At 44.3% G+C, this 25,915-nt stretch overlaps 1 protein-coding gene across 2 annotated transcripts in view; it reads left to right on the top strand.

Moving 5' to 3' along the window:
* DNAJC5 (DnaJ heat shock protein family (Hsp40) member C5) overlaps positions 1-12,940 on the top strand; it is a 93,935-nt gene extending 80,995 nt beyond the window's left edge. For both annotated transcript variants that reach the window (XM_033914395.1, XM_033914394.1), the window contains exon 6: positions 8,994-12,940. In XM_033914395.1, coding sequence (XP_033770286.1) covers positions 8,994-9,097 — 104 coding nt within the window. In that variant the 3' untranslated portion in view covers positions 9,098-12,940. The remainder of the gene's footprint in view (positions 1-8,993) is intronic.
* The last annotated feature ends 12,975 nt before the right edge of the window (positions 12,941-25,915 follow it).

Genomic DNA, 25,915 nt, shown 5'->3' with positions numbered 1-25,915 from the left:
GAGAACATATCCTCCTGTATAACGAACCTCCAGTCCTGGGCCCATACTGTCAAAATGAAACTGAACGAGTCCAAAACTAAACTACTTTGGCTCGGCCCTAAACTAGACCAACTTCCCACCTCCATCCCCCTGTCATCTGGCTCCACTCTGCAGCTGGAGTCCTCAAGCAATGTTCTGGGCATCATCATCGACTCCACTTTGTCCTTCAACGATCACCTCAATTCCTTGGCAAAAAAATGCTATTTCAGCCTTCACATGCTGAGGAAAGTAAGATCCTATTTCCATCAAAATCACTTTACCGTTCTTGTCCAATCTATCATCCTGTCCAGACTGGACTACTGCAACTCAATCTACCTAAGCCTTACCAAGAAAAACCTTCATAGACTTCAGCGGATCCAGAATGCCGCGGCCAAGCTCATCTTTGCAAAAAGTAAATTTGACCATGTCTCACCGCACCTGTCTAAGCTTCACTGGCTTCCGATTATCACCAGGGTCCACTTTAAATGCGCCTGCCTAATTTTCAAAATCCTTCATGGCATCCTCCCTCCCTTCATCCCACTCTCCTGGAACTCCTTAAATCTTAATACCACCAGACCCACTCACAAACTAAAATTATCCTTTCCTTCATTAAAAGGCATTTCCCGTGCAGGAAAACTAGGGACCTCCCTCCCCTTCAGATTCACTGAGCTCTGGAACAACCTTACCTCCCCCCTCCGGATCCTGAGCTCTCTCCAACTCTTCCGCAAACATCTGAAAACCTGGCTTTTTTCAAAAATGTAATACCTTCCCCATCTTTGGCATCCTAAGCCCCCCAAATATTCTTCTCACTATACCCTTTAACCTTATTGGTGTTCCTTTCTCTCTCAACTCTTGTAAACCGTGCAGAGCTCTACGATTGTGGAGATGATGCGGTATATAAACCTAAGGTTTAGTTTAGTTTAGTTTAGGTCCCTGAGCGTCTTATATTGGATTGTTATGCATCTGCTGCCCGGAGTTCACGTAATGCCTCTTTGCAGGAAATGCAGTTCAAGATCTTGCATCGGACGTACATTACTAGATTCTAAGGGGTTTGGGCTGGCCTGTGGGAGTCTGATGAGTGTTTGAGATGTAAACATGTTCGTGGTACCCTCTTACACATGTTGATTGAATGTGAGAAATTAGGTCCATATTGGAATGGGATCTTTGCTGAATTGTCATGTATGATCCCTCATCAGATTCAGTGGTCCTATAAAATCTTAGTACTGGATCATGAAGGGGGATCTAGAGGGACGGTTTGACATCAACTCAATGTAAATTTATAGCCATCGCTCTCTTGTTAGCTAAGCGGTACATAATGCGGGGGTGGATGGATGAACACCCACCAGTTGTGCTGGCATGGTCTTGGTCCATGTGAGAGATGGCTGGCTGGGAACTTAGGGGGGAACGAAAAGACCAGAGGCTGCAGAAGAAGCAATAGAAACATAGAGTATGACGGCAGAAAAGGGCCGATGGCCCAACAAGTCTGCCCACTCAAGAACCCTCCCTCCATCATTTAAGCATTCCTCTGGAGCGACCCCACCTGTCTGTCCCATCGTCCTTTGAAGTCGAGCGTGGTTCTGGCCTCGACTACCTGACGTGGAAGACCATTCCATCGATCAATTACCCTTTCGGTGAAGAAATACTTCCTGGTGTCCCCATGAAATCTTCCCCCCCCCTGAGTTTTAGCGGATGCCCTCTTGTCGCCATGGGACCCGTAAGACAAAATATTTCTTCCTCCACATCAATACGACCCATGACGTATTTGAATGTTTCTATCATGTCCCCCCTTTCCCTGCGCTCTTCAAGAGAATATAAGCGCAGCTTGCTCAAACATTCTTCATATGGGTGATTCTTTAGTCCTGAGACCATCCTAGTGGCCATTCGCTGAATCGACTCCATTCTCTTCACATCCTTTTGATAATGTGGCCTCCAAAACTGAACACAGTACTCCAAGTGAGGTCTCACCATTGATCTGTACAACGGCAGTAGCACTTCAGGCTTACGACTGATAAAGCTCCTTCTGATGCAGCCCAGCATTTGTCTAGCTTTTGCTGTTGCTTTTTCCACCTGATTCGCAGCTTTCATATCTTCCCGGATGATTACTCCTAAGTCCCGTTCTGCTGCAGTTCTGGTTAGGTTTTCACCATTAAGGGTGTATGTTCTGCGTGGATTTCTGCTACCAAGGTTCATAACCTTACATTTTTTGGCATTAAAATTCAGTTGCCAAGTACTGGACCATTGTTCTAGTAAAAGTAGGTCCTGCTCCATAGCGTCGGGCATGATTGCACTATCAGGTTCTGCTGCGCTGCCTACACTGTTGCATAGTTTAGCGTCATCGGCGAATAACGTAATTTTACCTCGAAGTCCCTGAGGCAGATCACTTACAAAGATATTGAATAGTATTGGGCCTAAGACCGAACCCTGTGGTACTCCACTGGTCACTTCTGATGTTTTTGAGGGAATACCGTTTACCATTACCCTTTGGAGTCTACCACTAAGCGAGTCTTCTATCCATGCATTCAGTGTTTCCCCTAGGCCCATCGCGTTCATCTTGTTCAGTAACCTACGGTGTGGGATACTATCAAAAGCCTTACTGAAGTCTAAATACACGATGTCCAGGGACTCTCCCTTATCCAGTTTCTTTGTTACCCAGTCAAAGAAGATTATCAGATTGGATTGACAAGACCTTCCCTTCGTAAAGCCATGCTGATGGGGATCCCTTGTCCTTCGTCATCCAGAATCGTGTCCAATCTGTTTTTGATCAACGTTTCCATAAGTTTACATACAATTGATGTGAGACTCACTGGCCTGTAATTTTCGGCCTCTGACCTACATCCCTTTTTGTGGAGCGGGATAACGTTTGCAGTTTTCCAGTCCAAGGGAACTTTTCCCTTTGTTAGGGAAAGATTAAAAAGCTCAGCCAACGGTTCTGCAAGAACATCTCTCAATTCCCGAAGTACTCTGGGGTGTAGATTATCCGGGCCCATGGCTTTGTTCACCTTTAGCTTTGACAGTTCGTAGTAGACATTGCCCGCGGTAATTGCAAAGTCCCGGAATGGGTCCTCCGAGCACCCTTTTGTCTGTGCCTGAGGTCCGGATCCTGGCGCTTCGCAGGTGAAGACTGAGCAGAAGTAGTTATTGAGTAGTTCTGCTTTGTCCGCGTCCGAGTCAATGAAGTTGCCGTCAGGTTTCCTTAGGCGCACAATACCGCTTGAGTTCTTCTTCCTGTCGCTAATGTACTTAAAAAAGGATTTATCCCCCTTTTTAACATGTCTTGCCAGATTTTTTTCCATTTGGAGTTTGGCCTCCCTGACTGCCATTTTAACATTTCTAGATTTTGCCAGATAGGTTTCTTTAGCTTCCAGCCGTTGCGAATGTTTGTAGGTTACGAATGCTTTTTTCTTTTGCTTTACTAGTTCTGAGATCTCTGCTGAGAACCACTTCGGTCTGTTTTTCCTGTGTTGTTTGCTCACAGTTTTTATGTATATGTTGGTTGCTTCTTGCAGGGTTGATTTCAGAGCCGACCATAGCACCTCCACACTGTCTGTCGTGCTCAGGTTTTGCAATGCTGTGTAGACATAGTCCCCCATGCACTGAAAGTTGGCCCCTTTAAAATTTAGGACCTTGGTTGTTGTATTTGACCTAGTGATTCCTTTCTTCAGATGGAACCATACCATGTTGTGGTCACTGGATGCCAAAGCTTCTCCTACTGACACCTCTGTGACACTTTCCCCGTTGGTGAGGAGCAGGTCCAGGATCGCCTGATCCCTGGTGGGTTCTAGTACCATCTGTTTGAGATGTGCTCCTCGTATGGAGGCTAGTAGCCTCTTACTGTCACTTGTTGTAGCTGATAGTTTGTTCCAGTCCACATCGGGCATATTGAAGTCTCCCAACAGCACTGTGTCTCCCCGCAGTGTGATGGTCTCAATGTCTTCAGTTAGTTCTTGGTCCTCATCGTCCTTTTGTCTTGGTGGTCTGTACACAACCCCAAGATACAGGCATTTGTTATATTGTAATATTGGGCTCTGTGGCATTCCTTCTGGAGGGAGCCTTTTGAGGGTGCAAGTAGGTTTAGTTCTTGGAGACTGATCCTTTATTTTGAGCCACAACACAGAGGAAGTAGGGGTAGGGAGGGGAGATTGGGTAGGGGGGATCGGGGTAGGGAGTTACGAAGTGTGGGGTGAAAATCAAAATCAAAGGGTTTTGTGTTTGGCTTGCATTATGGTGTTTCTTGGTTGGTGTGCCTGGAGGTCTGGCTTTTCCAGACTTTCCGGGCATTTCTATTGCTGACTGATATGTATTATGTCTTTTTGTATTTGTACCACTTGTTATTCTGTCATTGCATGTGCTGTCATTTTCTTGTTGGTACGAAGCTTAATAAAAATGTGTTTAAAAAATACCCAAAGTGATTGGTCGGTATGACCCCACCTGATTTCCCCAATCCCTGTTCTGCTTTTAAGCCATTAAAAGCTGCACATAAAGGATCTGGAATTAGGTCTGCTAAGATTTTGTAGTACTCCAGTCCATAGCCATCTGGACTAGGTGCTTTAGTTAGTTTTAAATTTTTTATACGTGAAAGTACCTCTGCCCGGGATATTAGATTGTTACGTTTGACAATTTGGTCTTCCTGAAGCTTAGGCAGTACAATATCCTTGAAAAAAGTAGTTTTAATCCCTTCATCAAGAGTTCAAGCACTATAGAGCTCCTAATAATATTGAACAAATTGGAGCATGATAATCATTCTCATTTGGTATAAGCTATGCCTTTTGGATCCTTTATGGAGAGGACTACCTGGTTCTTCCTAAGGGGTTGGACCAAGCTTGCCAACAACCTTTCCATTTTACGCATCCCCCCCCCTCCATTTATGTAAATTATAGCTGACCTCTGCATTAAGATAAGGTCTATTTGCCTTCTAAGCTCTCCAACTGTGCTGTTTTAAGTTTTGCGCAAAATCAGGAGCCCCTGAGAGAGCTATAGGAGAGTGACGTCTGATTTTTTTTTTCTTTTTTCCCCGCAACGTAAGTGATGGCGTGACCACAAAGCACTGCATTGGAAGCAACCCAGAACACTAGAGGATCGACATCCGGCTTGGCATTATTATGGCAGTAATCTAGCCACTGCTCTCGTAAAAACTTATGAAATTCCAGGTCCCTATAGAGATAACTAAGAAACCACCATACTCTCTCCTTCGGCTCCGAAACTACCACCAGGGAGAGAACCACAGGGGAGTGGTCTGAAAGCGTGGCCTCCACAATTTGGACATCTGCCACCATAGAGAGTAAGATTTCACAATTAGCAATCTGGTATACATGCCATGTAGATTAGAGTAGAACATATAAAAACAGTTGGAAGGATCTCTACTTCATCCGCTTGCTCCATAGGAAAATTCACACCTTTGTGATAGTGGTCTTTAGGGTTACGATTGGTCAGCTGTAATATTGAAATTCCCCCCTCCCCCCCCCCCCCCCCACAATGAGCTTATAGCCAGGGTACAGTGCTATCTTAGAGATTAAGGTGGGAAAAAAAATCTATAGTTATAAACATTAGAAGTATAAGTATTGCACAACAATAATTTCTGTCCTCACAAGTCCCCCAACATCATAACATACCGACCCCTCGTTGTCCATCAAAATTTTATGGGTAATAAATGGCAGTTGTTTATGGATTAATATAGCTACCCCCCTTCTTCTGAGTATTATATACCCTATGTCTATGAAATCCCCTCCCTCCCATCTGACCCCACTCATACCCCCCCATTCATATAGTTCACTCAAACATACAACCAGACACACATCCCTGTTCTTTCCCCCATCTCCCAACCCAGAAAACCCTCAATAATACCAAACCATACATATCAAATAGAAATATATCAAGTGCTGGGGTGAGCTCCAGCGGACCTCTATGGGAGGATGAGAGCCCACCTCCATGTCCCTATAGAATCACTGACCTGAGGGAATATAGACTGATGGAAGTCCAATGAGAGGGACCCCAAATGGATTTGCGATGTTAGCAGCCAATAAAGGGAAAGTCATACCTCTACACTGGAGCAGTCCCAATCCTATTATCCCAGAATAGTACAAAGGAAATAAAAATGAAAGGAGAAATATCTCAGGCCCTCTAATACCATGCAAGAAGGAAGTTTGCAGGCAAAGAAAACCAGTGACCATGAGCATAGAATGCATGGAGGAAACCAGCACCATTCAGGAGCTAATGTGACTGTCCTACAAATTACAAATCCCCTAGTAGTCCTTCAAGGGGTGGAAGAATTGGCGGGAGATGTATTAATATAATCCAGGAATTTCTGTGCAGCATTGCGGCTTCTGAGGAGTGTAATTTTTCCATCCCTCCAAATCCAAAGGTTAGCAGAATAAACAAGCGCAAAACGAATTCCCTTCCTATGGAGGGATGTGCAGATCGGAGCCATCTCACATCGCAGAAGGGCTGTCTTGCTGGAGTAGTCATTGAATAAAATGGCGCCTCTCATATTCCAGCGCATCCAGTTTTTGATAGGCCTGCATCTTCTTCTCTATGTCACAAAATAACCTGAAACCTCACTGACAGACAGTCCTGGAGGGTTAATATTAAGTCCTACAATACCGAACTAAAAAAAGCAAGGAAGAACTACTATGGTAACAAAATCTCCAGATCCAACAACCAAAGTAATACACTGTTTAACATCTGGTGCTCCATATCCTCTAAACATGAATCCACCACACTCCCCTCCTCTCCATCTGCCGACGATCTAGCAAAATTCTTCAATGAGAAAGTCACTACCTTATGATGCTCGTTCCCACCAGCACCCTCTTACAACTCTCTGGTGCCTACCGACTCCGTCGCCAACCATATACCAGTCGACAGATCCTGGACCGCCTTCGAGCTCGTATCCGATTCCCAGGTCGCTAAACTCTGCCTCAAGTTGAAATCCTACAACTGTACCTTGGACCCTTTCCCCTCCTACCTATACAAGAAAATTCCCACACAAGCCATCTCATCTCTCACCAAACTTATAAATTCTGCCCTACTTTCAGGTCTATTTTCTGCAGAAATGGGACACATTGCCTTATCCCCACTTCTGAAAAAAGCGGATCTAGACCCCTCCACACCAGCCAGCTATCGCCCAATAGCAAATATTCCTCTCCTGACCAAGATACTGGAGTCCATCATATCCATCCAACTCTCATCCTATCTTGAGAGATTCTCCATTCTCCTACCCTTCCAACACGGCTTCAGACCCAACTTTAGCACCGAATCCCTACTGGCCTCATTAATCTCAAAGGTCCAACAACTTCACTCTTGCAATAAGTTTGCTGTTCTTCAATTTGACCTTTCTGCGGCTTTCGATATTGTCCATCATGATATACTAATTCTCCAACTTTCTGAAATTGGCATAAACTCAACAGTCCTAGATTGGTTCTCAAAATTCTTACTTTCCCGTTCCTACTTCGTTAACATGAATGGCTCCTCATCCTCTCTTGGAAACCGATTTGTGGAGTTTCCCAGGGTTCACTTCTATCTCCAATTCTTTTCAATGTTTATATGTCCTCCCTGAAACTCCTCCAATTCTCCCCCTTGGAAACACTTTACACTTATGCCGATGACATCCTTGTCCTCCTCGAGACCGACTCTAACCTCACCAATCTCTCTGAGAACATCTCTTCATGTATATCAAACCTCCAATCCTGGGCCCTCACCGTACAAATGAAACTAAACGAGATCAAAACAAAACTACTATGGCTCGGCCCAAAATTAGATCAGCTACCCACCCTCATCCCACTTTCCTCTGGCACCACTTTGTAGCTTGAACACTCAAGCAAAGTTCTGGGCATCATCATTGATTCTACACTGTCCTTTAATGACCACCTTAACTCCCTAGTAAAAAAATGCTTTTTCAATCTTCACATGTTAAGGAAAGTGAGATCCTGCTTCCATCAACAACACTTTGTTGTCCTCGTTCAATGCATCATTCTTTCCAGACTGGATTACTGTAACTCCATCTACCTAAGCCTAACAAAGAAAAGCCTTCATAGACTCCAGCGGATTCAGAACACCGCAGCTAAACTAATCTTTGCAAAAAGCAAATTCGACCACATCTCCCTGCTTCTGTATAAGCTTCACCCTCTCCAAGGTAGAGAGAACGAAAGGGCGCACTCTAAAGTTAAAAGGGATAGATTCCATACAAACGTAAGGAAGTTCTTCTTCACCCAGAGAGTGGTGGAAAACTGGAACACTCTTCTGGAAGCTGTTATAGGGTAAAACACCCTCAAGGGATTCAAGACAAAGTTAGACAAGTTCCTGCTGAACCGGAACGTAAGAAGTAAGGCTAGTCTCAGTTAGGGCAATGGTCTTTGACCTAAGGGCTGCCGTGGGAGCTGACTGCTGGGCATGATGGACCACTTGTCTGATCCAGCAGCGGCAATTCTTATGTTCTTATTGTTTGCATATTATTTGATTTGGGGTTTGTTTTTTTTTTATCATGCATCACTTCATAAGCTTTGTTTCAGGAAGATTGTTTGATATTCCCCAAAAAGCTGGACTTCTAAGTTAGTGAATTTTTCAGCCATACCTGGGTGCTTATTTTTCAGCTGAAAATTCACCTAAATTCAGGAGCCTAAAATTATACTGGTAAAATTAGGTTTCCTATTTCTTCTAGATTTATGAACCTAATTCAGTTGTCCAGGTCTAAACCGTCACCACTCTCCCTGTCCTAAATCTACCCCTTTTGTTACCCATTTTTTTAAACTCTCAAATTTTTGTGAATAAATTCAGAGGCACTAATTTAGAAGCCTAACTCTGAGATAGGAGTATGAACCCTTTAAAAATTGACCCTATAGTTTCCAGTCCTATTTTCTATATTTGGCAGCCAGTGATGAGCTATCCCTGTTTGCATATAGGAGCATTGGAACAGTTTGCTGTCTCTGTGTACATGGATTCCTCTCAGTCTTGTGTATTAAATCGTCTTCCTCTTACATTTTCAGAATCTACAGACATACCTATTGTGGTACAGCCATCATCAGCCACAGAGACTACGCAGCTGACAAGCGACTCGCATATCAGCTATCACACTGATGCTTTCAACTGACTCTTCATGGTAGACACTTGCTTAACATGAATAATGTAGTTACAACCAATTCAATCCTGGGATCATGAGCATTAAGATTAGAAAATGTGGAGGAGGTAAAGAAGCCTTGACATTTCCATTTCAGACCGGTTTGCAGCTATTCTTCCTCTTATAACGTGGAGACTCTCCCTCCATGTGCCGTAGCATGCAGTATTGAATCCATGTTGCTGCTTTTCTCAATTTTTAATAATTCCCTTTCTGATTTTATGAAATTGAACTGATGTTTCTGTATAGCATGTATCACCTTCTCTTAGCTGTCTTGTTCTCCTTGTGTTGTGTATATAATGATGAGATATTGCGGTAGGGCAGAGATTTCTGTTTTGCAACAGGATTTCTTGCAGCCCCTGTCTCCAGAGCTGCTGGAAACTGGTTGTATTTCCTTCCTTTGTTTACTGATCATATGTGCAGAGTTCTAGGGACTGCTGGGGCTTTTTTGTTTAATTTTTTTAATTTGTGTGGCCTAGAAGTTTGGAACCAGGGTGGAATATGGCACCATGAGTCTTTATTGACCACTTACTGAGGATGTCTCCTGGTTTTCTTTAATCCAGTACCCTGCAGTCACTGGACCTGAATAATAAGTGTTGCTATTTTGCTGTTTCTGAAGCATCCTCTGACCCAGAAGCTGAACCCAAGTCCCTTTGTATGGCAGAGTATTTAGGGAGCTCCATTTCATAAGGGAAAAAACTAAGGTGGTCCTGGTCTTTTACTCCTTTTCATGCATGGACTCCCTCAGTCTGTTCCCTTTGACATCTTATGCAAACTGGACCAAGCATGGAAGAGCCTATCTCTTTCTTCTGCTGCTTTCCCCTTCAATTCCTGCTCAGGTAAAAGAGCAGATAGGAAGAGAAGTGCATAGGAACAGTGCTGAAAAGACTTCATTGGGCTTAGACCCGACCCAAACTGTACGATAAAGCCATGAAGCTTACCTACTGAATAGTTCTGATCCAGCACTCAATCTTCAGAATGCAAATTCCAGGTAGCAGGGGGCTCTTTAAATGAGTACGGTAGTTTCCAAGGAGATAAAAAGTAATCCTATTAAATCGTTCTAAACTGTAAAAAAAAAAAAAACCCAACCCAAAATATGGAGCTCTGTTCAACTCATACTTACTTTAAATTTAGTTATGTGATAAATATACTGGGAAACCTGCAAAACTTCTTTCTCTGTGATTCTTGCCCCTGGAAACTCATAAATAGCTGTTCTCCACCAAATAGTCGTAATCCCAGCAACAAGCCTCAGTTTCACTGGAAATATAAAATGTACTAATTGAATCCTCATTGCATTGCAGCAGCTTTTTAAATGTACCCACTTTGCTGTCTCCTGGCTGTGCCCATGCACTGTGTGTTTGTTGACTCTGCACAGTAGTGAGTGTCCTTCTGTCATCTGTGTTTCCTGAGTTACATGTACCTGTTGTGTGTGGGGGGGGGGGGGAGTGGGTATTATCATTGGATTCTTGTTTGCTGGTATGGGTGAGGGTGTACTGGGAAAATCTCTGTGTTAACCTGTCACTTTGTAGGTTCAGTGTCTGATGTTGGGGTATCACAGGTGGCAGCGAGGTGGGTGCAATGACCTGGTGCCGAGCTTGGTGAAAGGTCATGATCCTGTGTCGGCAGTGGGGACCATGATTCATTTTTCTGTGCATCTGTTCTGCATGGGTGGTATGTGCAGTGGCCTTGTCTGGGACAGATGTGTGGACGTTATTATCTTTATTTAGAGAGAAATTCAACAACTGTTTGTTATACTTACAGTATCTTTCAAATAGGTATAACAGAGTACTTCTCCAGATTTTGAAACCGTATAGTTCCCTGTCATGGCTGCATTTCAGTAGCTGAGCTCAGTTTTGGGAAGAATTAAGCCATTTTCTTTTTCTTTCCAAGGCTTGACAATACTGTAATTCCCCTTCTGGATACTTTGCTGGGACAGTGCTGTGGAAAGACCCTAATTACAAACTGCACCTTTTTAATCTGCTGTTATTAAGATTTACTAATGTGAATTGTTGCTTTAATTAAATGATGGCGCTTGAAAAGATTTATATACAATATTAATTTGAAAACCGTTTTCATTGGACTCAGTCATTTTCCTGTAGAATGTAAAGAACAGATGTGATTATTGCAAGAGGATAAGCAATCAGAATCTTTCTGTAGATAATAATAACATAGTAGATGACGGCAGCTAAAGACCCGAAAGGTCCATCCAGTCTGCCCAACCTGATTCAATTTAAATTTTTTAATTTTTTTCTTCTTAGCTATTTCTGGGCAAGAATCCAAAGCTTTACCCGGTACTGTGCTTGGGTTCCAACTGCCGAAATCTCTGTTAAGACTTACTCCAGCCCATCTACACCCTCCCAGCCATTGAAGCCCTCCCCAGCCCATCCTCCACTAAACGGCCATATACAGACACAGACCGTGCAAGTCTGCCCAGTACTGGCCTAGAGGACTGTAGTTTGAGAAAGGACAAAAGTGACCTCTCTCTATCTCAGCATTTTCCTTCTCCTTTTTAAACTATCAGATTAGTTGGGGCAAGCGTGCCATGAGCTTTCCCTTCCTAGCTATTTGCAGGAGGTAGGGGGCGGTCCTGTTTGCAGTACCTTCTATCTGGGCTCATTATAAGAGCAGTCTTCTCTGGCCCACAGGCACAGGTTGGCTTCCTCCATAAACTGGTGTACCTGCACCCTGCAGAGTCACTAATGTGTAAGGGCAGGAAGTCATCTCTTCCCCCAACTCGGTAGTGTAAAGAGAAGGAGCCAGGCTCAAGAATTGAACGGATTTCCAAACGCAACACTGCTAACATTTAGCCTGCCATTATCTCTAGCATCTTGGGCATAGGTGAGAGAGTTCCAGAATATAAATGTGAACAAATGAATGAATTAATAAATAGGGCAAAATATAACTAGTGAAATTACATGAAGCATTTAAGCATATGATTTTGCTGGAAGGAAAGCCCAAGAAAGAGGACTGCTTCTGTATGCTTACAGTTTTGCATTTCTTCATTTGTACTTTTATTTAATAAAGATCATATTAAATAATAATGTGGTTCCTTACTGCTGTTAAAAAAAATCACCAGTTCCTCTTGTGGCTGCTTCCTTTCATCCTTTAGGCTGGCAAATCTTTTTACTTAAAAGATAGAAGAACCTCAGTCCTGCTGCATTTCCCTATTTATTTCTGGGGCCGAGTAGACAGTCATCTAAGGAAACAGGATGCAGGCAACTATTGGGAGATTCTATAGCCAAAGAGTGAGCTGGAGAGACTAAACAGCAACCTAGCAGTAGCTTAAAAGTACAAAGGAGTCTAAAACAACTCTACAAGAGGCCCAATCTGCACCTTTGCTTGTGGTGCCTGCAGACACAGGCTGCTCAAGATTTTGCTGCTTCTGCAGGTCTTGGAGGGATTTTGACCCTGTACTTGATGAATTTGGTTATTTTATACTGGCTAATTGTCAGAGAGACAAGAGGTGATGGTTTCCCCATTTTAATTCTTGAAACTAATCTGTATGTAAGAAGTATTCAGAAGCTGTAGCTTTCTCTGTAGCAATTGTGGATTGATTATTTAAATGTCTAGCCACATTTTCAATGTTCTGCATCTACTTAGGGTGGCAGACAAGTGCTGAATTTAGTATGGAAATCACTGTTAAAAACACATTTTCAGAAAGTACTGGTAAGAAAATGAAGAAAAAACTCCTCTTAGCTCTGAATGCCTCTTTTCCTTTTATCATGTATAATTCCCATTCTTTTTTCCTGTGTAAATTTGTTTCATTACGTTTAAATGTAAAGTATTTACTGTGATCTGCATTAAATGTTTCTGCGCGTATGTTTCTTTTTTGTTCTCTGCTTTTAATATCTCTTCTTGGCATGATACTTGCTTGGCTGCAGCTAAGAGCCATCAGGGATTTCTTTAGTAAACTGATGACTGAAGGAGAATGTATAGAGGAAGGTAATGGGTAAAGGAAGACTGCCTGCTGTATGCTAGGGAGGGAAATAAAGCTTCTTGCTTTGAATGCATGCTCTGAGACATTGCTTAAACCATTTGGTTTCATGCATGTTCTGCCTAGATGCTGATAACATGTAACTTACCCTTTGCAGGCTTTAACACAGATATTTTATCATAAGATGGTCTTGCAGGGTTCTACATAAATCCTTTTAAGCCTCTTCCATTCCATCCCAAATGAGCTGCAAAATTGCATATAGAGCACTTTATTTGATTTGATTTATTATATTTTATATTTTACCTTTTACAGTATCAAAATGACAAGCATTTAGGGCTTGATAGAGTATGCATTTTCTCCACAGACAACAGCCAGGAGAAAGCCCTCATGCATTTCTCTGTTGTAATATTAGTGCTGACAAATGTTTAGTGCCAAAGGTCAACTGAGTCGGTCTGTAGAATGTTAATGCCCAGTGTCTGAGGGAGAGGTATATATACTGTAATACCATAGTGGAGAAGACAAAAAGACCAAATTTAAGTGGTGGTCAAACAGATCCAATTTATTCTTAGTGACATGTACATTTGTATAAGATGATAATAATAATTTTATTCTTATATACCGCCAAAGCCATAGTAGTTCGAGGCGGTTCACAATAAGAGGAGCTGGACAATCAGCGAAGATAGGTACAAAGAAGGTTTTTAAAGTACATGGAGCGGATACAGGAAAAAGAGAGCAGGAGCCTGCTGCAAACAATCAGCGAGAGTGGGGCACTGGCCAGAACATCAATTTCAGTAGGCCGAGAGCAGAGCGGAAAAGAGAAATCGTGGTAAAAATCAGATGGAGTAAAGCAATAGGGCAAAGGGAGCAATTAGGATACAAATCGGTTGAACAAGTTTGTTTTTACTCGTTTTCTAAAACTTAGATAGGAGGAAGAGTGTGTTATTAAAGATGCTCAGCCAGTTGTTCATTTGGCCTGCTTGGAAAGCAAGGGTTCTGTCTAGGTATTTTTTGACGGATGGGTGAACATATGGACTCTGCGTGTAGATCTGCCGGGGCAGTCCAAATTGAAATGTGCAACCAGGTAGGTGGGGGCTGTGATTTCTCTTGCTCACAAGAGTTTAGATGGAGCAGCTGCCAAATTCTGGATCCTGAAACTGGAAGGCTGTTACTAGAGGTTGAGTGATATTTCACGTCTAGAACATGTCCTTTCAAAAGGGAAGCCTTAAAGCCAGAAGGACATTCAGTGTTTACAATGTGCTTAAAAAAATGATGTACAAATGCTCATTACTGTTGTCATTGATGGTCTGCTTTGAATTCCTGGAGTGCCCTACTGTGTTAGCGCTATTCTGCTCTTTTATTCTATAGATGATTTGCTCCCATAATGCAGTACTGTGATTTTGTGGCCCCTCCTAGTGTGTTTGTACATATTCTGAACATAGACAAAGTTTCTACTGCACTGCAAATATGAATAGTTTACCTTGCAGTTATTAACCTCTCACCTTTTACAAACACAATTTTCCTTAATGCATAATTTCATTATGGAAATAAATATTTATTGTTTTTCTTACTATCCCACCTAGCAGATAAACGCACAAGGCCACGTACAGGCTGAAAAGGGAAGTTAAAGGAATGGCAATTCAATAGAAAAGAAAATCAGGAGAGAAAGAAATACATAAAACTACTTAAAATTCTGAGCATACGTAAAATTATTTTAAAATTCCAACCATGATAATATATGAAAGAACTGTCTTGTCAGTTTTTCTACCCTTTACTGCCAAAGTGCACCTTCCTGTCCATGTGTATTGAAAGGCACCCTGCCTTGTGGTAGCATCCCTGTTCACTTTCTCTTGATTGCCAGACAAAGGTTCTTGTATCCCAATAGAAGAAGTAGAGTTTCAGGTAGATTTGCTGTTAGCAAGTGTCTTTTGGTGCTCATCATTTGGGCCATGATATGATGATGATACCAAAGATCCATTCTGGTGATCCTATGAGCAAGAAACAGGTGGGAAGACAGAAGCTAGTGCTGCACAAAACTGGGGGATGGAAAAAAAGGGGGGGGGGGGTCGGGGAATGTGAACTACCCTTTTGAGCATTGGTGGGAAGAATGAACATAAGAATAGCCTTACTGGGTCAGACCAATGGCCCATCAAGCCCGTTCTCACAGTGGCCAATCCAGGTCACTAGTACCTGGCCAAAACCCAAGATGTAGCAATATTCCATGCTACCGATCCAGGGCAAGCAGTGATTTCCCCCGTGTCTTTCTCAATAACAGACTATGGACTTTTCCTCCAGGAACTTGTCCAAACCTTTCTTAAAACCAGCTATACTATCCGCTCTTCACATCCTCTGGCAATGTGTTCCAGAGCTTTCCCCTAACAAACCTAACTCCCGAGACGAAGAATCACCTGGCATCTATCTTAAAGCAAATCGAACTATGGATGGCCGAATTCAAATTGAAACTCAATTTAGAAAAAAACCAAATTCTTCCTGGCGAGTCCGAACGACAAAATCAAAGATTCATCAATTTCCTTGAATGGACAAGTCTTTCCTATTGTTGATTCCATAAAAATTCTGGGTGTGATTCTGGACCATTAACTTACTCTAGATGCACACACCGAGTTATTGGTTAGAAAAGGCTTCTTGACATAATGGAAACTAAGAACCATCAGAAAGTACTTCAATGCAAATTCATTCCGCTTACTGGTGCAATCCTCCATTCTAAGCTTACTCGATTACTATAACATCATTTATTTGGGGGTCTTTCAAAAAAACCATTCAAAGACTCCGAATCATCCAAAATTCGGTAATCCGATTGATTTTTGGGCTAAAAAAGTGGGAACACATAACTCCCTACTATCAAAAACTCCACTGGCTGCCCCTGGAAGCAAGAGTGCTGTTCAAATTTGCCTGTTTCTGTTTCAAATCCATTCTTGGTTCGGCCTCCATTTCAACTCAGATTGTTTATCCAGACCCAAACGCTAAATACATCTGTTTAACCATCCAACAATAAAGGCCTGCCGTTACAAAAGATACCTAAACAGAACACTTGCTTTCCAAGCAGGTCAATTGAACGATTGGCTGGGTAACATTATCACGCACTCCTCATCCTACCTAAGTTTCAGAAAATTAGTAAAAACAAACTTGTTTAACCGATTTGTAACCCAAGACCTCTTAAGCCTTATCTCTTCAATACTAACTGAATTGTTTCCCAAAATCTCTTATGCCTTACCTCTGTATCCTGCTCATCTGTATTTTGATGACTTTACATTGTACCTTTATTCGCTGATTGTCCAGCTCTTCTTTGTGGTAAACTGCCTTGAACTACTACAGCTTTGGTGGTATCCTATATAATAAAACGCTAGGCGCGCATGCGCACTCAACTGCGTGCTTCTGTAATCCCTGTTACGTGAGATGTAAGTCCGTGGCTTTGCAGGAGTACGCATGCGCGAGTCCCCAGCCTTACTTAAGTTTCCAGCACCTACCACTCGCTGCTAGCGCTGGAGTTCCTGCTCTCCGTGTCGGCTCCTCTCACCCTACCTCGGACTTACATGTCAGGCAGGGATCGACAGAGGAGCCGCGGCATCTTTTCAAACCCTCCCCAGCACTGCCGCCATCGTCGCTAACTTTTTAAAGTCCGGAAAAGCCGTTGGCCGTGAAGTATGCAGGTGGCGTACTTCACGGCCGATGGCTTTTCAAACCGCCCCCCTCCCCCAATCGCCGCCATCGTCGTTAAGTTTTTTGTTGTTGTTTTTTTTTAAACCTGGTAGTCCAGCGGTATCCCTACCTCGCTCTCGCGGCTGCCAACGCTGGAGGGAGCTGTGTTGTTAAGGCCTGGCTTCTTCGGGCAGCAGCAGCATTTAAAATTCGCTGCTGTTGCTGACTTCAGGCCTTACTCTCTGGCGGGTCCTGCCTACTTCCTGTTTTCATGAAGACAGGACCGGCCAGAGAGGAAGACCTGAAGCCTGGCAACAGCAATGAATTATGATTGCTGCTGCTGCCCGATGAAGTTCAAGGAGGAAAGGGAGCAGAGGGGGAGAGAATGGCTTAGAGGGAAGAAGACATGGCAGGGCATGCAGGGAAGGAGGAAGGTATGCCACACCAAGTGAAAAGGAAGGGGGAAAGGAAGGAGGAGATGCCATATGGAACAGAGAGAGACAGAAGGCGGACACTGGATGGAAAGAGAAGAGAGAGCAGTGAATGGAAGGGGAAAAACAAGAGGGTGAACAGTACATAAAAGGAGTGAGAGAGGGAGACAGACACCACTGAATGCAAGTGTGGGGGAGAGGAGGGACAGCCGCTGAATGGAAGTCTGAGGAACAAGGGGAGCAGATGTTGGAAAGAAGTGGGGAGAGAAAGAAAGACAGATAGTGGGAGGGAGGGAGACAGAAAGGAAAGAAAAAAGAGACAGGGGCAGGGAGAGAGACAGAAAGAAAAAAAGACAGCGGCAGAGAGAGACAGAAATAAAGAAAGACAGACAAACATATATTCTAGCACCCGTTAATGTAACAGGCTTAAAGACTAGTATAAGAATAAAATTATTATTATTATTAACTATTCTCTGAGTGAAAAAAAATTTCCTCCAATTGGTTTTAAAAATGTTTCCCTGTAACTTCATCGAGTATCCCCCTAGTCTTTGTAATTTTTGACAGAGTGAAAAATCGATCCACTTGTACCCGTTCTACTCCACTCAGGATTTTGTAGACTTCAATCCTATCTCCCCCTCAGCCGTCTCTTTTCCAAGCTGAAGAGCCCTAACCGTTTTAGTCTTAGTCATATGAGAGGAGTTCCATTCCCTTTATCATCTTGGTCGCTCTTCTTTGAACCTTTTCTAATGCCACAATATGTTTCTTGAGATAAGGAGAACAGAATTGAATGCAATACTCCAGATGAGGTCGCATCATGGTGCAATTATAATATTCTTAGTCTTGTTAACAATTCTTTTTTTAATAATTCCTAGCATCCTATTTGCTTTTTTGGCAGCCGCCACATATTGGGTGGAAGATTTCATTGTATTGTCTACGATGACACCCAGATACTTTTCTTGGACGCTAATCCCCAAGGTGGACCCTAGCATCCGGTAACTGTGATTCAGGTTATTCTTCCCAACGTGCATCACTTTGCATTTGTCCACATTAAATTTCATCGGCCACTTGGATGTCCAGTCTTCCAGTTTCCTAACGTCTGCCTGCAATTTTTCACAATCCGCATGTGTTTTAAACAACTTTGAACAGTTTAGTGTTATCTGCAAATTTAATCATCTCACTCGTTCCAATTTCCAGATCATTTATAAATAAGTTAAATAGCACTGGTCCCAGTACAGACCCCTGTGGCACTCTACTGCTTACTCTCCTCCATTGAGAAAAATGACTATTTAACCCTACCCTCTGTTTTCTATCTGAAAACCAATTCCTAATCCACAATTGAACTTTACCACCTATCCCATGCCACTATAATTTTCTCAGGAGCCTCGCCTCTCGTGAGGAACTTTATCAAAAAGCTTTCTGAAAATCTAGATATACTATATCAACCAGCTCACCTTGAACCACATGTTTATTCACACTTTCAAAGTAGTCAAGCAAATTTGTGAGGCAAGATCTCCCTTGGCTGAACCCAGGCTGACTCATTAAATCATGCTTGTCTACATGTTCCACAATTTTATTTTTTATAATCATTTCTACCATTTTGCCTGGCACCGAAGTGAGGCTTACCGGTCTGTAATGTCCCAAATCTCCCCTGGAGCCCTTTTTAAAAATCGGTTTAGAAAGCGGAAGGCATTTCGATTTAGTCTACACATTTTCTTATTAATTCAAGGTGTTATATTCAGGTATACAGTCCCTGAAGAGCTCACAATTTAGGTTTGTACTTCAGACAATAGAAGGCTATGATCACAGGGGTGGCTGTGGGATTTGAACCCTGGTCCCTAGTTCTCAGCTCACTACTCTTATACTAGAAGGGTGGGGAAGCTAGGAGCTACCATTTTAAGCTGTCTGGGAGTAGAAACTGGAGCTGCCAACATGCCATGCTGACCAGGACCACACCCCCCCCCCCCCCCCCCAATCACATTGCTTCTGGGGCTCCCTCCTCCCCAGTCCAAGTCTCTCTTTTTCCTCTTGTCTGTCTCTCTTCCTCTAGGTCTGACAGTGCTCCATAACTTTTCTCACTCCCCAGTGGGCCTATAACGTTTATGATTGGCTGCTTTCAACCAGCCCTTGGGACTTCCCACAGCTATGTCTCATGCACCGGAAATTGCATCAGGGGAGGAAGGACATGGCAAAGAGAAGACCCACCATGCAGCTGATAATGAATTTTACAGCACCATGGGGGCGTGGGAGAGGTGAGGGTGAATTGCCGGCCCTGCAGAGAGGGGAAGAAAAGGTGTAATCTGTCAAATTGGGTGAGGTCAAAGGCTGGATATTTTGATATTCTGAATTGCAGGTGCCCTGGGCCAGAGCTTCATCTGGTCCAATGGTTGAGGATGAAAATTGCCACTGGTTAGCTCCTAGAGCTCCCCTCTCACAGGGTATGCATTGCCAGCAGGGCTGGCTCAAATGTAGTAGCACCCTGAGCCAACTTGTTTTGGCAGCAACCTCTACTCCCATAACATCGCTTCCTTGTGTTCCCTCCATCTTTCCCTCCACTTTGCTCTTCAGCATCTCTACCTCTCATAGGCTAACTCAACATGCCTTTACGCTGCTGCTCCCACCAGCTACTATCAAACTTTACAAGATGACAGGGAAGTAATAGAAGTGAGAGAACAGTGCCGAACCCATGGGGAGGGAGAAGAGAGAAGGGGAGAAACCATATTGAGGGTGGGAGAAAAGGCTTAACCTTAGACCTGAGTCGGAGGCTGGGTATTTTGTCTCCCTTAGTCACTGGCATCCTGGGCCAGAGCCTCACCTGATTGCCAGTTGAGCAGAGGTTTGGTATTTATCTTTTGTGAGGTTCTCTCTGCAGTGGTCACTGTCCATGATCTTTTTACTCCTTCAATGCCTGTTACAAAAACATCTGTTTTGTAGTGATAGATTTGAAAAACACAGTAATTATACCTGCTGTTCTAAAGTTCTCTCAGTTGTACCATATGGAGGGAGAATAAAGGACATTGATTTCATGAAGCTCAGCCAGGACAAATGCTCTAGACCAGGGGTATCAAAGTCCCTCCTTGAGGGCTTCAATCCAGTCGGGGTTTCAGGATTTCTCCAATGAATATGCATGAGATCTATTTGCATGCACTGCTTTCATTACATGCTAATAGATCTCATGCATATTCATTGGGGAAATGCTGAAAATCCGACTGGATTGCGGCCCTCCAGGAGAGACTTTGACACCCCTGCTTTAGACTTTCCTTAAAACCCTCCAGCAAAGAAGTGAACTACGTATCCCAGAATACAGTGTATTCCAAAAGTAATAAAAATCAAGAGATCAGTCTGGCTGGGTGAGAAATAATGCTTAGCCTCCTGGTTTACACGATCTGTGAATAGGTGGTGGTTGTTATACTGCTTAGCTCCTGGTTCATGGCTTGTCAGTCAGTATCTCCCCTCTCTTGTGCCTGAGGTCAACTCGCATGTTACAGTCGGTCTGTCCTGAAGTGCTGTGGTTGCTTAACAGCAAGTGAAAAAACATTTCTTTACACTTTTCAGTTCTGGAGCTCATGAGAAGACTCTAGTATTTGGTTTGTGGTATGTTATTGTGATAATCAAATTCAGGGCTTTTTTGGAGGGGTTACTGAACACCAGCACCTTTTATATTGCTTGATAAAAAAGGCCTGTACCCTGTTTCCCCGATGATAAGGCAGGGCCATCAAATAAGACAGCCCCCCCTTTTTAGAAAAAAATGTAAAATAAGGCACCCCCCCGCAAATAAGCCACCCACCGATACCTGCGCTTACCCGAATCGGGTGGTACGGTGGGTGACTCCGTGTGGTCACTCCGTCTACCGTATTTGCCTCCATGGCTGCGTGCCGCGCCTCGTCATGAAGTGAAGAGGAGGAAGCGACAGGATTGCAGCGCGCGCACGTGACTCCGCGCCAGGAAACACAGGCAGCTTCCCTCATCCCTCCCTAACGGAGACTGCAGGAGTTTGTTCACGGCCAGAACATCCAAAAGTGAGACACGCAGACAGGTTTCTTTTGCTGTGAGCAATACCACTTACTGTATATAAAGCCTGTTTAAAATGCATACGGTATATAAACAATGGTTTCACATGGTCAAGTCCCCTCTGATGCTGCACCACAGAATAATCTCTTTACTGTGTTTCCCTGATGGAGAACATTGGGGACATTAAATGGTACAATATATGATATGATGGATAAAGCTGGCCATACACGGTACGATTTTTCGGCCGACCGATTCTTCAGCCGTCAAATAAGACAGCCCCCCCCCCCCTTTTTAGAAAAAAATGTAAATAAGGCATCCCCCCGAAAATAAGCCCTAGAGCATATTTTGGCCTTCCAAAAAAAATAAGACAGTGTCTTACCATCGGGGAAACAGGGTAGTTCCTTCAGGTTCTGCACACTTGGTGCTGCCTTTTGCTGGATTCTGTGCTGGTTGCAGGGAGCCTAGCTACTGTAGGGTGACGGGACTAAATCGCGCGAGACAGCGGCGCGTAGACAACTGAGCGCAAGGTTGATGGCGTGCCGAAGAAAAGCACTATTTTAAAGGGCTCCGACGGGGGGGGGAAACCCCCCCCCCCCACTTAACAGACATTGCGCTGGCGTTGTGGGGGGTTGTAACCCCCCACATTATACTTAAAACTGAACTTTTTCCCTAAAAAACAGGCAAAAAGTTCGGTTTCAAGTATAATGAGGGGGGTTACAACCCCCCACAACGCCAGCGCGATGTCTGTTAAGTAAAATAGGGGGGTTCCCCACCAACACCCCCGTCGGAACCCTTTAAAATAGTGCTTCGGCGCGCCGTCAACCTTGCGCTCAGTTGTCTGCGCGCCGTTGTCTCGCGCGATTTTGTCTATGAACCCTACTGTAGGGTGGGTCTCTCAGTAATCACCCCACTCCTGAAAAATGGCCTGGTATTTTTGCTAGAAAAATGCACTGTTCAAGTTGTAAGCATTCCCACTGGATGCCTATTTGTGCTAATCGCTGAACATATTCATAGAAACATAGAAATAGACGGCAGATAAGGGCCCACGGCCCATCTAGTCTGCCCACCTTAATGTCCCTCCCCTACCTTTGCCCTGTGAATAGATCCCATGTGCCGATCCCATTTGGCCTTAAAATCAGGCACGCTGCTGGCCTCAATCACCTGTAGTGGAAGACTGTTCCAGCGATCAACCACTCTTTCAGTGCAAAAGAATTTCCTGGTGTCACCTCGTAGTTTCCCGCCCCTGATTTTCCACGGATGCCCTCTTGTTGTCGTGGGACCCTTGAAAAAGAAGATATCTTCCTCCGCCTCGATGCGGCCCGTAAGATACTTGAACGTCTCGATCATGTCCCCCCTCTCTCTGCGCTCCTCGAGCGAGTATAGCTGTAATTTGTCAAGCCGTTTTTCGTACGGTAGATCCTTGAGTCCCGAGACCATCCGGGTGGCCATTCTTTGCACCGACTCCAGTCTCAGCACATCCTTGCGATAATGCAGCCTCCAGAATTGCACACAGTATTCCAGGTGGGGCCTCACCATGGATCTATACAATGGCATAATGACTTCCGCCTTACGACTTCGTATGCAGCCCATGATTTGTCTTGCCTTGGACGAAGCCTGCTCCACTTGATTGGCAGACTTCATGTCCTCACTGACGATTACCCCCAAGTCTCGTTCTGCTACCGTTTTTGCTAGGATCTCGCCATTAAGGGTATAAGACTTGCATGGATTTTGGCTGCCCAGGTGCATAATTTTGCATTTTTTGGCATTGAAGTTGAGTTGCCATGTCCTCCTGTAGAGAATGTTTATCCATACACTCCCAGTACTGTAGAAAATGCTATACCAGAAATAGATTGAAAAGGACCAGCGTGCACAAAAAACCCCTCTCTAAAAAAAATAGGTCTAATCAGTTTTTCCAAAATATTTTTATCAATTAAAATTAACAAGCCTGCTACTTCCAGAGTAAATCTATTTTTCAGTATTGTTTGCTTTAACCCTTTCAGGACCAAGGGACCTATTTGTCCCATAACTTTAAAATCCTATACATTTTGATTGGGATAGTCTACAGTTCTAAATTTGATATGTACGGATTCCATAGGATACTGCCTTTATGTAAACAAACTGGTTCCGACATTCATTCATTAGCGTCATTGCCAGATTGACGAGAAGATTCACTTGCCACACTGTCCATAAGCCAGAAGTGTGATTTTTTAAATAAAAATAATGATATTTCACAAAAAAAATCAATTTTTTGGCATCTGCAAGCCCTTTTTACCATAAAAATGTCGTCAAAACCACAAAAATTGGCCTACGATCCTTATGGTCCTGAAAGGGTTAAGGGATGTTTTTTAAAGATGTTTAACCATTTCTGCTAGTGTTGAAGTAGCCAATGTGCCAGAGGCCATTCTTCTCTCACTCCTTCACTAAACTCAGCTGATCTGATAATGACCAAGCCCTGAAGACTGTTACCAGCTCTGAAAGTACATGGGCTTTGATGTGTTCACTGGAGCAATTCATGTCCTAGTCCCCTTGGCAGCACTAGAACAAGTTTCACTTCATACTAAAGGAGTGAGCTTTGTGGTCAGAGCAATTATTTCATAGTTGTGGAAAGTTAGGAGGCTTCAGACCGATTTGCACTGTATTCGGTCAGACTGGCAGCAATGAAAGACAGAGAAAGTATAAAAGCATGTGAAAAGCTGTTCCTTTTGTGTATCTTTGTTTTCTGTTCCTGCTGGCCTGGCCTGTTGGGTTTCTGCTTCTTAGCTCCTCTGTACATGTTGAAACAGAATGTGTCTCAGCATGGTGACTGATGCATTGTAGGTCTGAACATAAAAGAAAAGAAAAACTTGAAAGGTTGTTAAATTATCTGAATCATTGTTGTACAATAAATGTTTCCAGTGCAGAAACATTGTCCTTTGCATATTTCATTCTTGCTTTATTTTTCTTGTTGCTTAGTTGTTCAAACCATTTCCTTGTGTTTGTGGTCCAGTTCTCTGTATTCTAACAGTATTAACTCAACACTGCAAGACAAATTTTTGCTTCCTAAAAGAAAAATACAGACAAAATAAAATACAGTGGTACCTCGGTTTACGAGTGTTTTGCAAGATGAGCAAAACATTCGCAAAATTGGCGCCTTGGAAACCGAGCATGCCTCGATTTGTGAGTGGCACACCTCCGCGATCCGGCACCCTCCCCCCCCCTGCCACGATTGGGCACCCCCCCCCCCCCCCCGACCGCTTCTTACTGTCATCTGGGCCTGGGCACTGGCATGTCGTGTGCATTGGTGCCGGTGGCTGAAGATCGGCCTCCTCTTCTTGCTGGGCCTTGAGCATCTGCGCATGCTCAAGGCCTGCGAGTTCACGCTCTCTCTGAGATTCTCAGAGATGTTGGAGAGAATGTGAACTTGCAGGCCTTGAGCATGCGCAGATGCTCAAGGCCCAGTAAGAAGAGGAGGCCGATCTTCGGGCACTGGCACCAACGCACAGGCCCAGATGACAGTAAGGAGCGGCGGAGGGGTGCCCAATCGCGGGAGGGGGGTGTGCCAGATCAGGGGGGAGGGTGCCAGATCGCAGGGGGGGGCCTTTGGGGGGAGCAATGCCGGTTCTCATGGGGGGGGTAGAGCAGCACCGCTGGCCTCGGGGGGGGGGGGGAACGTATCAAAGCGAATTTCCATTATTTCCTATGGGGAAACTCGCTTTGATATAAGAGTATTTTGGTTTACGAGCATGCTTCTGGAATGAATTATGCTCGTAAATCAAGGTACCACTGTAATGGAAATAGATAAGGACTAAAGGTGCTTAAACACCCACAGAGCTGGCTCCTATGAGAGTCACCCAGGCATACCAGCTGGGAATGGGGTTTGTAGAAGAATGTTCCAAGGTGGACCCAAATGAAAACATCAGTGGTGGAGGGTAAGGATGTACTGAACTGAGATTCCCATATATGTTGTCTTATTCCTGGGGTGGTCCTGACTCATCCCCTTGTGTACAGTGAGATTGATGTAAGAAAGTACTACTACAGTATACTGTATTTTCACGCATATAATGCGCACCCGTGTAAAATGCGCACACGGGTATAGTGTGCGGGAAAACATTTATGTAAATAAATTGACATATAGAGCGCACACGCATATACTGCGCATGCTGCTTGCCGCCCCGACTCTCCTCTCTCTGTCCTGCCCCCCCTTGAAGGCCCGCCCCACCCTGAAAGCCTGATGCCCCATCCCGAAGGACTGCTGTTCCCCCCACCCTGAAGGACCGCTCGCACCCCCCCCCGACATCCGATTCATCCCCCAGCCCCACCGCACCATTTGCGGTGGAGAAGCAGCCTACCGTGGGTTTGCGATGCCAGTGAGCCCTGCGCTGCTTCCTCTGTCGCGGTCTGACATCAGAGAAGGGGCGGGACCGTGGCAGAGGAAGCAGCCCAGAGAAGGGGCGGGACCACGGCAGAGGAAGCAGCGCCAGGCTCACTGGCATCGCGAACCCACAGTAGGCTGCTTCTCCACCGCAAACGGTGCGGGGGGGGGCTGGGGGATGAATCGGACATCGGGGGGGGGAACCAGCAATGTAAAAAAAAATTGTAAAACGCGCTCACGCGGGGCGGTGAATGGTCTTGTCCCCGCAGTGAGGCATGAAGGATCGGGCGGTCCCCGCAGCTCACACCCGCCTGCCCAATCGATTCTAGTGTTTAGCCAGCTCTCTCCCTTCTCCTCACCTTAGTTTGTAGATTTTCTTTTTCGGCGACCCGCACGCTATCAGAGCCGCGCACCCG

Source organism: Geotrypetes seraphini, chromosome 11, assembly GCF_902459505.1.
Source record: "Geotrypetes seraphini chromosome 11, aGeoSer1.1, whole genome shotgun sequence".
NCBI classification, from domain to species: domain Eukaryota; kingdom Metazoa; phylum Chordata; class Amphibia; order Gymnophiona; family Dermophiidae; genus Geotrypetes; species Geotrypetes seraphini.
Note: the sequence above shows the minus strand (reverse complement) of the source record. Positions and strands in the feature narration are given on the sequence as shown.